The 13,713-nt window shown below is 39.2% G+C and overlaps 1 protein-coding gene across 3 annotated transcripts in view; it reads right to left on the bottom strand.

The window, feature by feature from the left end:
• The window catches only part of Rpt2 (26S proteasome regulatory subunit Rpt2), a 213,944-nt gene that overhangs the window by 44,795 nt on the left and 155,436 nt on the right, over positions 1-13,713 (bottom strand). For all 3 annotated transcript variants that reach the window (XM_090376630.1, XM_090376629.1, XM_090376628.1), the window contains exon 8: positions 11,641-11,729. In XM_090376630.1, the coding sequence (XP_090232756.1) occupies positions 11,641-11,729 (89 nt within the window). The remainder of the gene's footprint in view (positions 1-11,640; positions 11,730-13,713) is intronic.

The raw sequence follows: 13,713 nt of genomic DNA on the forward strand, positions 1-13,713 counted from the left end.
CTTCTTTGTGAATTGGGGTCACATTTGCACATTTCCAGTCTATGGGTACCTCCCCTGAGTCCAAGGAAGCTCTCATAATTATGGCTAAGGGTTTGCTTACTTCCTTTGCTGCCTCCTTTAATATAACTGGATAGATCCCATCCACCCCGGGTGCCTTTCTTGTGTTTATCTTCAACAGTTTCTCCTCCACTTTACTCCCAGTTATTTCAAGATTCTGTAGCTTACTGATAGAGTTGAATACACCTCTGGCATTCCCCTCTCTGAATAACTCCTCATGTGTGAATGTCGATGCAAAATATTCATTTAGTTTGTTAGCTACCTGAGCAGGGTCATCAACAGGTGACCCATCAATATCAAGTGGACCAATCAGATTCATCACCTTCCTTCTAGAGTTTACATAAGTAAAGAACTCTTTGCTGTTTTTCTTTGCATCCCTTGCCAAGGATTTCTCGTAATCTGCCTTCCCCTGCCTAACCTCCTTTGTAACTTGGTTGCATATCAACTTGTATCTATCATAGGCTTCTGTGTCATGTGTTAATTTGTAAGTATCCCATGCATTTTTTTTCTCTGCCATATGCCTCATTAGTTCATCTGACATCCATTTTGGCCTAAACCTTGAACAATATTTCTTAGTTGGTATGTAAAGCCTAGTAGCTTCCAAGATTAATTCTTTGAATGCTTCCCATTTTGAATTTGCTGTTGGTAACATCATCAGTTGGTCCCACCGTATAGAATTTAAATACTGTCTCAGTCCATCGTAGTCGCCTTTACGGAAGCAATAACCCTTCCCTTTACCCCTAATGGTAGTTACCTCTTTGAGTAAATCCCACTTCAGCACACTGTGATCACTGCCACCTAGTGGTTCATTTATCTGCAGATTCTTAATGCATGAAGAATCACTGCTGATAATCAAATCAAGAGTATTACTCCCTCTAGTTGCCTCCCGAACATGCTGATGTAGAAAACAATCATCCAATAAATCCACAAAAGCCCTGCTAGTGTGTGAGTGACCAGCCCCCAAATTCCAGTCAATATCTGGGAAATTAAAATCTCCCATTATAAGACTCTCTGATTTACTGGCCCACTCTATTTCCCTGTACAGTTCCTTATTATACTCATCAGAGTCATTAGGCCTATAGCACACTCCTACTCTCAATTTTGATCTCCCAATGCTTATGTCACACCAAACTGACTCAACACTGCACTGTCCAGCGATGTCCACTGGCTTCACTTCCTTGGTTTTTATGTGTTTCTTAACTAATAGCATAACCCTTCCCCCCTTCCTATCCTGTCTATTCTTTCCGTAGACGTACTCCCCAAATTCCAGTTCTGCATCCCTTATATCTGTGTGACACCACGTCTCTGATATCCCAACAATATCTGGCTTTGATGTTTTGAGCAATACCTCAAATTCATCAAATTTATTTACTAAACTCCTAGCATTGGTGTACACGCAAGTATACCTGCACCTGTTTCTATTCTTAGCTACCCTAAGACAACCCATGTGTTTACTTGTACCGCAATGGCTCCCAGCAGTCTCTGAAATATGATGCATCTTGTTTTTCAGGCTTCTGCTCATTCTAATAGAAGCAGTGCAAGAATCTCTTTCACCTCTGCCAGTGGCTACTGTCAATCTATTGATCTTTGTCTCCCCCTAAGCTAGCAGTTTTCCGACCCACCTAACACTGCCTCGATAGCATCAGCAAATATTCTTGCACCCTTTCTATTTAAGTGTATCCCATCCCTGTAGAAGCAATCTCTCCTGTTAACAAGTACAGTCCAGGCTGAAAAAATTCTGCCCCTTGAGCCTTGCACAATCTTTCCAGGGCCGAATTGATCGACAAGGCTGTCATCATATACTCCCTCCTATTGTGTCTGGGCAGAATTGCAGACACTTTCAAATTCAACCCTAATTCTCGGCTTTTGTTCAACAGTGACCTGTACTTGTTAAGTAATTCTGCCGGTCTCCTACTCATAATATCATTAGTGCCAACGTGTACAACTATATCACCTTTTGTGCCCTTAAGATAGAGGGGGATCTATCCAGTTATATTAAAGAAGGTGACAAAGGAAGTAAGCAAAGCCTCAGCCATAATTATGAGAGTATCCCTGGATTCAGGGGAAGTTCCTACAGACTGGAGATGTGCAAATGTATATCCAATTTACAAAGGGGGAATCAAAGGGTGACACGCGTAATTACCGACTTGTTAGTTTGACTTCAGTTCCAGGGAAAATAGTGGGGTCATTGGTTAAAGAAGCATTGCAGGATCATCTAGACAAGACAACAGTAATAATTCAGACACAGCATGGGTTTTTCAAAGGGAAGTCTTATCTGACCAATATGATTAGATACTAAGATGTGATCACAAAGGAACTGGAGGCAAAAATAATTTTGATATCATATACTTGGATTTCCGGAAAGCTTTTGATACTGTTGCACATGGAAGACAGCTGTACAAATTGGAGTGGTATGACATTAAGGGCAAGTTGCTGCAATGAATACAGAGATGGTTGAGTGAGAGATGGCAGAGAGTAGTAATCAATGGATACTGCTCTACATAGACTAATGTCATTAGTGGAGTGACCCAGGGTTCGGTGTTGGGCCCATTGTTCTTTTGTATATTTATCAGTGATATTGATGAAGACATATCAAGCTTAATGTCAAAGTTTGCAGATGATACAAAGGTTGGCAGGGTTGTTAATGACAGTATGCTGTTGCAACAGGATTTTTTTTTTTTTTTTTTACGAATACCCCAAACACGAAAGGTATCAAAACCTATAGTACTTAGTACCATGCATGGGTTGAAGGAGAAGTATGGGGGGAGGGAGATGCTGGAAACTTTGCTCTAGAGACTAAACATGGGTTTCACCACTTCAAGCTAAAGTTGGGTAGATGGGCTGAGAAGTGACAACTGAAGTTTAACAATGACAAATGCAAAGTAATGCACAGGGGTAATAGTAACCCCAGAGAAATGTACCAACTGAGTGATGTTACACTCGGGGTAGTGGAGAATGAAAGAGAGACTGGTTGTAATTGTGCAGTCAGATATGAAGTTTTCTGACATTGTAGACAGGCTGCCACAATATGTCATGGGGTCTCGTCAATGATATTCATGATTTTTGCGGGCAGGGATAAGGAGGTGATTATCCCATTCTATAAGGCAATGATCAGGCCACACAATCAGTACTGCATACAGGTCTGAAATCCTCATTTTAAGAAGGATGTCAAGTTGCTAGAACGGGTACAGAGGCGCCTCCGTAGCCAGGTGGGAAGGAGCAGCAGTGCGTAGCACACGCTTCTTGATTAGACCGGGGTTCGAGCCCGTCACCACCAAATACGGAGAATGCGGAAAGGTCAGTGAATGACCACTGCATATTCCAGGAGTAATATGGCCTTAGTTGCTAATGCTCCTAAAAACCAAAACAGCAACAAGACTGGTGAAGGGAACAAAGGGGTGCTCTTATGAAGAAAGGCTTAAGTTCTGCAAATTGCAGCTTCTGGAGACTAGGCACCGAGGTGATCTGATTGAGGTGTAGTAGTAGTAGTAACAGTGGCACATGATGCAAGAAAGCAGGTGTATCAGCTTATGCAGCATCAGCCAAAAAAAAATTTTTTTTTACACAACCATTCCCTCTAAATGTTTGTCCAGTTCCTCCTTAAATTTATTTAACCTATCAACTTTCACAATGACAGATGGAAGTTTGTTCCAGCAATTAACCACCCGCTGGCTAAAGGCAAATTTCCGCACATCCATTCTACATCTATCTTTTCTTAATTTGAATTTATGCCCCCTTAGGTTCGTAATCTGAACAAGTGGAAGGATCCCATCAGAATTCAGTGTACCCAACCCATTCATGGCCTTTTACACCTCAATCAGATCACCGCGCAGGTGCCTAGTCTCAGGCCACTGCAATTTGCAGATGTATCTCCAATTTACACACTCACACGCTCAAGAAAATCTACATCCTTCCTAAAATGCGGCCTCAGACTTGTACCCAGTACTCAAGGCATGGCCTGACCATTGCCTTATACAGAGGGACAATCGCCTCCTTTTCCCTGCTAGCAAAATTCCTATATATCATTGACAAAACCCCATGATCTGCCCTAGCAGCCTGTCTGCATTGCTCAGAAAACTTCATATCTGACTGCACAATTACTCCCAGGTCTTTTCATTTTCTACCACCTTAAGTGTAATACCACACAGTTGGTACGTTTCTCTGGGGTTACTTCTACCCATATGCAGTACTTTGCATTTGTCAAGGTTAAACTTCAGTTTCCACTTCTCAGCCCATCTGCCCAAATTATCTAGATCGTGTTGCAGTACACACTGCCATTACTGTCATTAACAACCCTGACAACCTTTGTATCATCTGCAAACTTCGGACACTAAGCCTCATATACCTTCATCAATATCATTGATAAATATACAAAACAACAGAGGACCCAACACCGAACCCTGCGGGACTTCACTAATAACATTAGTCCACGAAGAGCAGTACCCATTAATTACCACCCTCTGTCTTCTCCCAATCAACCATCCTTTTATCCATTGTAGCAACTTACCCTTAATACCATTCTGCTCCAATTTGCACAATAGTCTTCCATGCGCAACAGTGTCAAAAGCTTTGCTGAAATCCAAATATATCATATCAAAATTATTTTTTGCATCCAGTTCCTTTGTAACCACATCATAATATCCTATCAAATTTGTCAGACAAGATTTTCCCTTAACAAACCCATGCTGTGTCTGAATTATTGCTGCAGTCTTGTCTAGATGATCCTGTAATGCATCTTTAACCAGTGACTCCATTATTTTACCCGGAACAGAAGTTAAACTAACTTGTCTGTAATTACCCGTGTCACCCTTCGATCCCCCTTTGTGAATTGGTGATACATTTGCACATATACAATCCATGGGGCCCTCCCCAGAGTCCAAGGATGCTCTCATACTTATGGCTAAGGGTTTGCTTAGTTGCTTTGCCACCTCCTTTAATATAACTGGATAGGTCCCATCCATCCCAGGTGCCTTTCTTATGTTTAACTTCAACAATTTCTCCTCCACTTTGCTCTCAGTTATTACAAAATCATTAAGCACCCTGCTACAATTTGATAACCTTCTGCCATTTTCAAACCTTAATAACTCCTCATGTGTGAATGTAGATGCAAAATACTCATTGTTTGTTTGCTCTCTGAGCAGGATCATCAACAGTCGAACCATTGATATCAAGTGGACCAATCAGATTCATCCCCTTCCTTTTAGAGTTTATATAAGTAAAGAAATCCTTGCTGTTTTTCTTAGCATCTTTTGCCAAAGATTTCTTGTAATCTGCCTTTGCCTGCCTAATCTCCTTTGTGACGTGACCTGATTACAGAGTAGCTTATATCTGCCATAGGCTTCTGAGTCGCTTGATAATTTATATGCATCACATGCATTTTTCTTTCCTGTTAAGAGTCTCATTAGTTCATTTGATAACCATTTAGGCCGAAACCTTGAACAATATTTCTTGATACAGTCGGTCCTCGTATAACACGTGTTTACATTACATGAATTCGATCATACACGATTTATAAATAGGGGAACGTTATCTTATATAACACGAACGGAATTCGCTTATGCACGATTCGCCTTTGCGTTTACAAGAAATGGCAGTCGAACGCGGAATCCCCCGAACCGAATGCAACACGATAGGAATGAAGAAGATTCTGAAAATGTATTTATGCGTTTTATATCAGTGAAGGGGAAACATTTCACCATAATAACGTAAAAACCAACACAATTCCAGCTATCGATATAATTGCAAATGCAATTAGATGGAGTTTACTACCAGTTTATAACAGATTCCACCAGCAGAAACGAAACTGGAAATTGTTTTTATTGTTTTATGGTAGTAACCCCCAGAAATCTGCTTTAGTAAAACGTGGTGTGTTAATAGTGTATCTCGGCCTTTACGGTATTGTTTATTCAGTTGCTATACGCGCGCAGCTTTGTTTATGTGTATCAAGTGTGCCTCCTCATTTTAATTGCACTTTATTCCCTAAAAATTAGTAAAATACTTAAAAGGTGTGAAAAGGAAGCGTCCTGGCGAAGACACTGCAGATTCAGAGAGAGAGAAAAAAAAAAAACAATATCGATAAACAGAGGCGGACTGGATCAAAAATTCTTACCCGGGAAAATTTGTAGTGGCCTCATACTACGGTTTATGGCCAAAATCACACCGGCTCCGGCCCACCGGGATTTCCCGGGTAAGGCTTATGGCCAGTCCGCCTCTGTCGATAGAGAAAAAAATATGAAATTGTGAAACGCTTTGAGCGAAATGAAAGACCACGTGATATTGCACGTGCTACAGACCTAAATGAGGCAACGCCGAGAATTACAAAGAATGCGGAGAAAATAAAAACAACTTTCATAGCGGGAACAACTCAAAGTGTAATCAAAATCCATTAGATTAAGACACAAGAATTGGAAGAGATGAAATGGCTGTCATCTGTTTGGATAGAAAATCAAACAAAAAACAAGTTTGCTTACGATAGAAGCAAAAGCATTAGCAATATTTTATTACGTAATAGTCGTAATAAAATACGTAAGCATTTTATTAAGACTTACGTATTATAAAATACGTAAGTATTTTATTACGACTATTTTATTTAATATAATAATTTTTTTACGAATAAAATACGTATTTTATTCGCAAAAAATACTTTAGTATTAAAAATACTAAAAATACTTTATTATAATATAATAAATAATAAAAAATATTTATTTTTATTATATTATAATAAAAAATATATATTATATTTTTATTACATATTTTAATCGTTATAAAATACGTAAGTGTTTTATAACGATTAAAATTACCCAATTATTTATTGTGTTTGGTAATGTTTTGGTTCCAAATGTGTGTTCAATCTTCGGTGGTCGGCACCTAACCCCACTTTTCCCCATAGGGCCTGTTGTTTATATTGCATGATTTTGCATTGCACGAGAGTTTCCTAGGAACACAACTATCGTGCTATACGAGGACAGACTGTAGGTATGAAACTTTTAGTAGCATCCACGATTAATTCCCTGAATGCTTCCCACTTAGAATTTACTGTTTGTAACATCGTCAGTTGATCCCACTGTACAGAATTTAAAAACTGTCTGAGACCACTGTACTCACCTTTATGGAAGCAAAAACCCTTTCCTTTACCCCTGATGGTAATTATATCTTTAAGTAAATCCCACATCAGTACACTGTGATGATCACTGCCACCTAGTGATTCCTTTATCTGCAAATTCTTAATACACAAATGATCACTGCTGATAACCAGATCAAGAGTATTACCCTCTCTGGTTGCCTCTTGAACATGCTGCTGCAGAAAACAATCATCCAAGAAATCCACAAATGTCTTACTAGTGTGTGGGTGACCAACCCACAAGTTCCAGTCAATATCTGGGAAATTAAAATCCCCCATTATAAGACATTCTGATTTACTAGCCCACTCTATTTCTCTGTACAATTGTTCATTGTACTCATTCAAGTCATTAGGCCTATAACACACTCCTCTAATTTTTGCTTTCGCAGTGCTTATGTCACACCAAACTGACTCAACAGTGCACTGTTCATCTATATCAACTGGATGCACTTCTTTTGATTTTATGTTTTTCTTAATTAACAGCATAACACCTCCTCCCTTCCTATCCTTTCTGTACACATTGTACTCCCCAAATTTCAGTTCTGCATTCCTTATATCTGTGTGACACCACATCTCTGCTATCCCAACAATATCCACCTTTGATGTCTTGACAAACACTTCAAATTCATCAAATGTATTTACTATACTTCTAGCATTGGTATACATGCAAGTATACATGTACCTATCCTTATTATTAGTTACCCTAACACATCCGATATACCCACCTGTTTCACGATGACTGTCATCAGTCCCTAAAACCCCCAGCACCCCTTGCTCCAGGTCGCTACTTATTCTAATAGAAGTTGTGCAAGAATCACCTTCACCTCTGCCTGCGGCTCCTTTTAAACTTTTAGTCAGTGAATCCCTCCAAACTAGCAGTTTTCTGACCCACCTAACACTGCCTCGATAACATCAGCAAATATTCTTGCACCCTTTCTATTTAAGTGTATCCCATCCCTGTAGAAGCAGTCTCTCCTGTTAACACGCACAGACCATGCTGAAAAAAATTCTACCCCTTGAGCCTTGCACAATCTTTCCAGGGCCGAATTGATCGACAAGGCTCTCATCATACACTCCCTCCTATCGTGTCTGGGTAGAATTGCAGACACTTTCAAATTTAACCCTGTCTCACGACTTTTTTGCAACATTGACCTGTAATTGTTAAGTAAATCTGCAGATCTCCTACTCTTAATGTCATTGGTGCCAACGTGTACAACAATATCACCTTTTGTGCCCTTAAAAGATGATATAAGCTTTACAACGTCATCAACTTTTGCCCCTGGCAGACATAGCCTAGTCCTGTTCCACCTATCCTTTTTACACAATATATTCCGCGTCTCTCTGACAGAGTCACCAACAAAAACTAGTTCCTTTGGGACCAGCACATTCTGCCTTGGAGATTGCCACTGTGTTGCCTGATGCCCAGGAGTGAGCTCTGGCGTTGAGTTTGGCAGCTGAGAGCTTGCCAGGCCCCTCATATTAATTTCTTCGAGGGCATCTACCCTACACCTCAACCTCTCATAGACGCCCAGTAGAACGCTGAGTTGATGCCTAATTTCTAGACACTCTATGCACCTGGCACACACAAAGACATCCTCCTTGGCTAGATCATGTTCTGTTCCAGAGAGTTCAGCAAACATTTCATGTTGCACATTTTTTTTAGGCTGTGATGCATTGGAGAATTTCCCCCCTCAGTTCTCCCCCGAGTCACAGCACTCCTGCCACTTTGTGCCCGTTGCTTTGCTGCTCTAGTCTGGGGCATGATATTTTAAATTAATAAGATCAATAAATTTAATTAATTAATTGTCAATACTACGCTATCTAATAGAATCCTAAATGCAGTGATGCGTATTATGCTATATAATTATACGTTAGAGCTGCCTAGTTACCACAATTAAAAATTTGAATTCCCTACTACTCTATACAAAAACAATGGCTGCAAGATCCAAACAAAATAATGGTTTTACGTATAATTAAGTAGTAATCTACAAAAACTCTATCTAAATTAAAAATAAAAATAACCAGCGTAACAATAAAGACTATGTATAAAGTACAATGTAAAATAACAATTAGATAAATAAAAAGGCAAACACTTATCGCTTTTTTAGAGCCTGTAACTTCAGACTGAGCAAAAGCTCTTTTTTGCACTCAGGCTGCTTTTGATAAGAAGCCTGACCCCTCCACCCCTTCTATCTTTCCTATATATATTATATGTACCGTGGAACTTGTCATCACCGATTTCCGGATGGCACCACATTTCCTTCAGCCCTATTATATCAGCATTAGTTGTTCTAACCAGGAGTTCAAATTCAGCCATTTTATTGACAACACTCCTGAAAATACTGTAGACACTGTTGAAACTATGCAATCTTCTATAGTTTACTACCCTGACACACCCCTTGGGTTTGTATCCCAAGCTATATCTTCCCTCTTGTTTGAAACACTGCTACCATCAGAACATCCTGCCAATGTCGGATGGTGTGATAACAAACATGAATTCATCATGAGGTGAGTGCAAGCATTACTTTGTCCATATTATCAGATAAATGTGGATCTAAATTACCCTTCTTCCCCAACTAGCAGTTCTCCTGGATCTCTAAGGTATCCTCAATGATACCAGCAAAAATCCTTGCACGACCTTTATTCAAATGAATACCACTCTACAAAATAGATTTCTACTACCTACAAATGTGGGCAACTAATACCCTCCCCCCCACACAGAACCTTGCAGATTCCCTCGTGTCAAGTTAATTCACAAGGTTTTCAGCCTATAATCCCTCCCATCATGTCTGGGTAGAATTGCAGACACACATTCTGACCTAACTTGTGGCATTTTCTCAGCATAGTCCTATATTTCTCCAAGAGATCATCAGGTCATGAATGTTTTATCATTAGTCCTCACATGAATAATAATTCTCTCTTTACCTCCTTTAAAATCTGACAGTCTGTTGGTAACATCATTAATTGTTGCTCCTGGCAAACACACCCTGGCTTGGTTTAGTTTTGGTTTTTGTGGTGCATGGACAACTATGGCCATGATGTGCCAAGCCCAACACACCCTGGTGATAGACTGCCTATCTTTATTGCAAAAAATGTTTCCTGACCAATACAGTCACCCAATAAACCTGGATCAGCTTCAACCAGAGCAGTCTGTGCTTGACTATTCTTTTCTGGGATCTGAATCAGGGATACATCACTTTACAGGTTAGGATAAAATTGATTTAAGTATCTCCTGACCTGCCAAGGTACAAGAATATTATGTATCTGCATGCAAAATTTCAACCTTCTAGATTAAGCGGAAGACAGCTTTTAGCATTAGCATTTAGCATTAGTAGAGGCATTTGATGCAAGAAAGCAAGCTTATACAGCATCAGCCAAAAAAAAAAAAAAACCACTTCCACTTCACCCCTCTGTTCGTTCAAAATACCTGTCCAGCTGAGCCTTAAACTTATTTAGGCTATCAACTTCCACGACAAGGGATGGAAGTCTGTTCCACCAACCAACCACCCGCTGGCTAAAGGCAAATTTCCGCATGTCTATCCTACATCTGTCTTTCCTCAATTTGAATTTATGCCCTCTCAGGTGATTATTCTGAGCGATAGGAAGAATCCCATCAGCATTGAGCATGCTCAAATCATTCAAGGCTTTATACACCTCTATCAGATCACCTCGCTGGTGCCTGGTCTTCAGACACTGTAATTTGCAAAACTTAAGCCTTTCTTCGTAAGAGCACCTCTTTGTTCCATTCACTAATCTTGTTGCCCTTCTCTGTACTCGTTCCAGCAGCTCTACATCCTTCTTGAAATGAGGCCTCCAGACCTGTATACAGTACTCTAGGTGTGGCCTGACCATTGCCTTATACAAGGGAATAATCACCTCCTTATCCCTGCTAGAAAAATTCCTATATATCATTGACAATACACCATGAGCTACTCTTGCGGCCCGTCTGCACTGCTCAGAGAATTTCATATCTGCCTGCACAACCACCCCCAGGTCCCTTTCATTCTCTACCACTGTCAGTGTAGTACCACAGAGTTGATACATTGCTCTGGGGTTGCTGTTTCCCATGTGTAGTACTTTACATTTGTCAATGTTATAAACTTCATTTGCCACTTCTCAGCCCATCTGCTCAACCTTTCCAGATCCTGTTGCAGCAGCATAGTGTCAGTAGTGTCCTTGACAACCCTGCCTACCTTTGTATCGCCTGCAAACTTCGACATTAAGCTTGATATACCCTCATCAATATCATTTATGAATACAGAAAACAATAATGGACCCAACACTGAGCCCTGAGGGACTCTACTAATAACATTAGTTTTATTTGGACAGGCACAGAAACCTTGTTTTACTGCTATAAACATCAATATTTTAAATTAAAACTGTGAATTCTTTCAAATCAAGATAGCTTGATTTAGTTATCTTGATTAATTTCATTAATTTTCAAGAAATAAAATAAAACTTACCAAATATTTCTGAATTAGTTCAGATCCCACTACTCGCAAAAATGTAGCTGATGTTTGATTTGCTACAGCTTTAGCCAACAGCGTTTTGCCTGTAACGAAAAAAAAAAAAGTGTATACATACGCACATACAAAATCTACAAATTAGCATAAATCTGTTTACACCAAATTTATTAATATAATTTATACTAACTTATCATAATATAAAATTGCAAGGAATATCCAAAATTAAGCCAACAAGTGTTATTGATTAAAAAACAATTATTCACAAGAATGGAATATGTCTGGATTGGCACCATAGCAACTCAAATCAGGATGTATCATATCTATAAGTTGTGTGTATTCAAGTGCTATTTGTTGTTATTCACATAATCAGGGGATTCAAACTTGGAGTCTAAAAGCCCGAGAAAGATTATGGGGGCACCACCCCATAATCTTTCTCGGGCTTTGGAAAATATTCCATGGTCGGGCAGATTTGAGATTGTACAGAGTGAGTAGCTGTTTAAAAGAAAAGGAGCCAAAAGTGAGAAAAAGAAACCCCAATTTTTTAGATGCAAAGGAAGCAGTATTTGTGATGCACTTATGCCAAGAGAGTGAGATTATATTCAAGGTAATTGAGATATGTGATCTTGATTACCTCGATTATTTCATCCAACAACCTAATCGAGATGTGATCTTGTCTACAAATCTGAGTTTTAATGAAGATAAGCATAAGTGCAGAAGAATCCTTTTTTGCAAGCTATAAGAGAAGACTAAATTTGAAGGATTGAAGTTTACTAAGTTATCTTTGCACCCATTGGAGAATTACCTGGAGATCAGCATTTAAGAAATTGATTATGGATATTTAAGAATTGAAGCTGTTTTTGCAGGGCAAGGTTTCTCTTTAGTGATGGCACACTGCATTCCAACTTCCAACTGGAAGTTGGAGCACAGTATGCCATCAGAAAAACTGTGGATAGGATTTCCAGTCAGTGGAAGAATGTGATTGCTAGTGAAGAAGTTACCAATGCTAGTGAAGAAGTTAGGAGGCAGAGAGCCATCTACCATCACACACAGTGAGCAGTCAGTGAGGAAAACTGGATACCCAATTACAAAGAAGTCAGCAAATCATAATATGGAAGCTTATTTAGAAAACCTTTATGCCAAATACAATCAAAAGGTTTTGAAATGTCAAGAGTAACTGCTTGAGTTTCACAAAACTTCCACTGGATTTGTCTGTTGATGGGTGACATATTTTGCTATAAAGTTTTCAGACAAGTGCTGTTGTTATCGTGTTTTAGTTCAAACTTCCCCCTCAACAGATGGGGGTACAGAGATCATCTAGTACGCTGACAGGTTGCAAGCAACAACCAGTTTTGTTAGTAGCATTAACATTTGTTGCTCCATTGCGATTTTACAATGGAGTAACAAATGTTACTTCATAAACAAATGAATCAAATTTTGCTTTAAACTGAGAAAATCTGCAAAAGAAATGTTTGAAATGTTAAAAACTGTTTATGGTAATGAAATGTTAAGTAATTATAGGGGTGTGATGACCCAAGAAGTGAGTGTCTGTTAACCTCTCGAAATGAGGACAGAGTTACAAAAGTTCAGGAAATTGTGGCAAAAGATTATCGTTTGACTTTCAGAATGATGGCTGAATGAGTTGGATATGAAAAGGAGATGATTTGTCAAATTTTACACAAAGGTTTAGGAAAAAGGAAGGTCTGTGCTAAATCTGTGCCTCACAGAACAGAAAAAGCAACGAAGAGTGTCATCATGCAAAGACTTCATCCATCCAGTCTTGTCATGACAATCCTAATTTCCTCAACCGTATTGTCACTACAGATGAGCTGGATATTTCAGTACAACTCAGAGACAAAGCATCAGCACATACAGTGGACTTCAAAATCATTATATCAAGGGTCAAAAAGTTTTGTTTACAAAAAGTCCAGGATCAAGATGATGCCAATCATATTTTTTTTTTTTGACAAAACAGTATGATTCACAAGGAAATTGTACCTGAAGGTGAAAGAGTCAATTCTGCATTCTACATACAGGTGTTTCTAAGGCTACTGAAGTGCATTTCTCAGGTGA

Source organism: Mastigoproctus giganteus, chromosome 6 (assembly GCF_048544385.1).
Source record: "Mastigoproctus giganteus isolate SK-2022 chromosome 6, ASM4854438v1, whole genome shotgun sequence".
NCBI lineage: Eukaryota > Metazoa > Arthropoda > Arachnida > Uropygi > Thelyphonidae > Mastigoproctus > Mastigoproctus giganteus.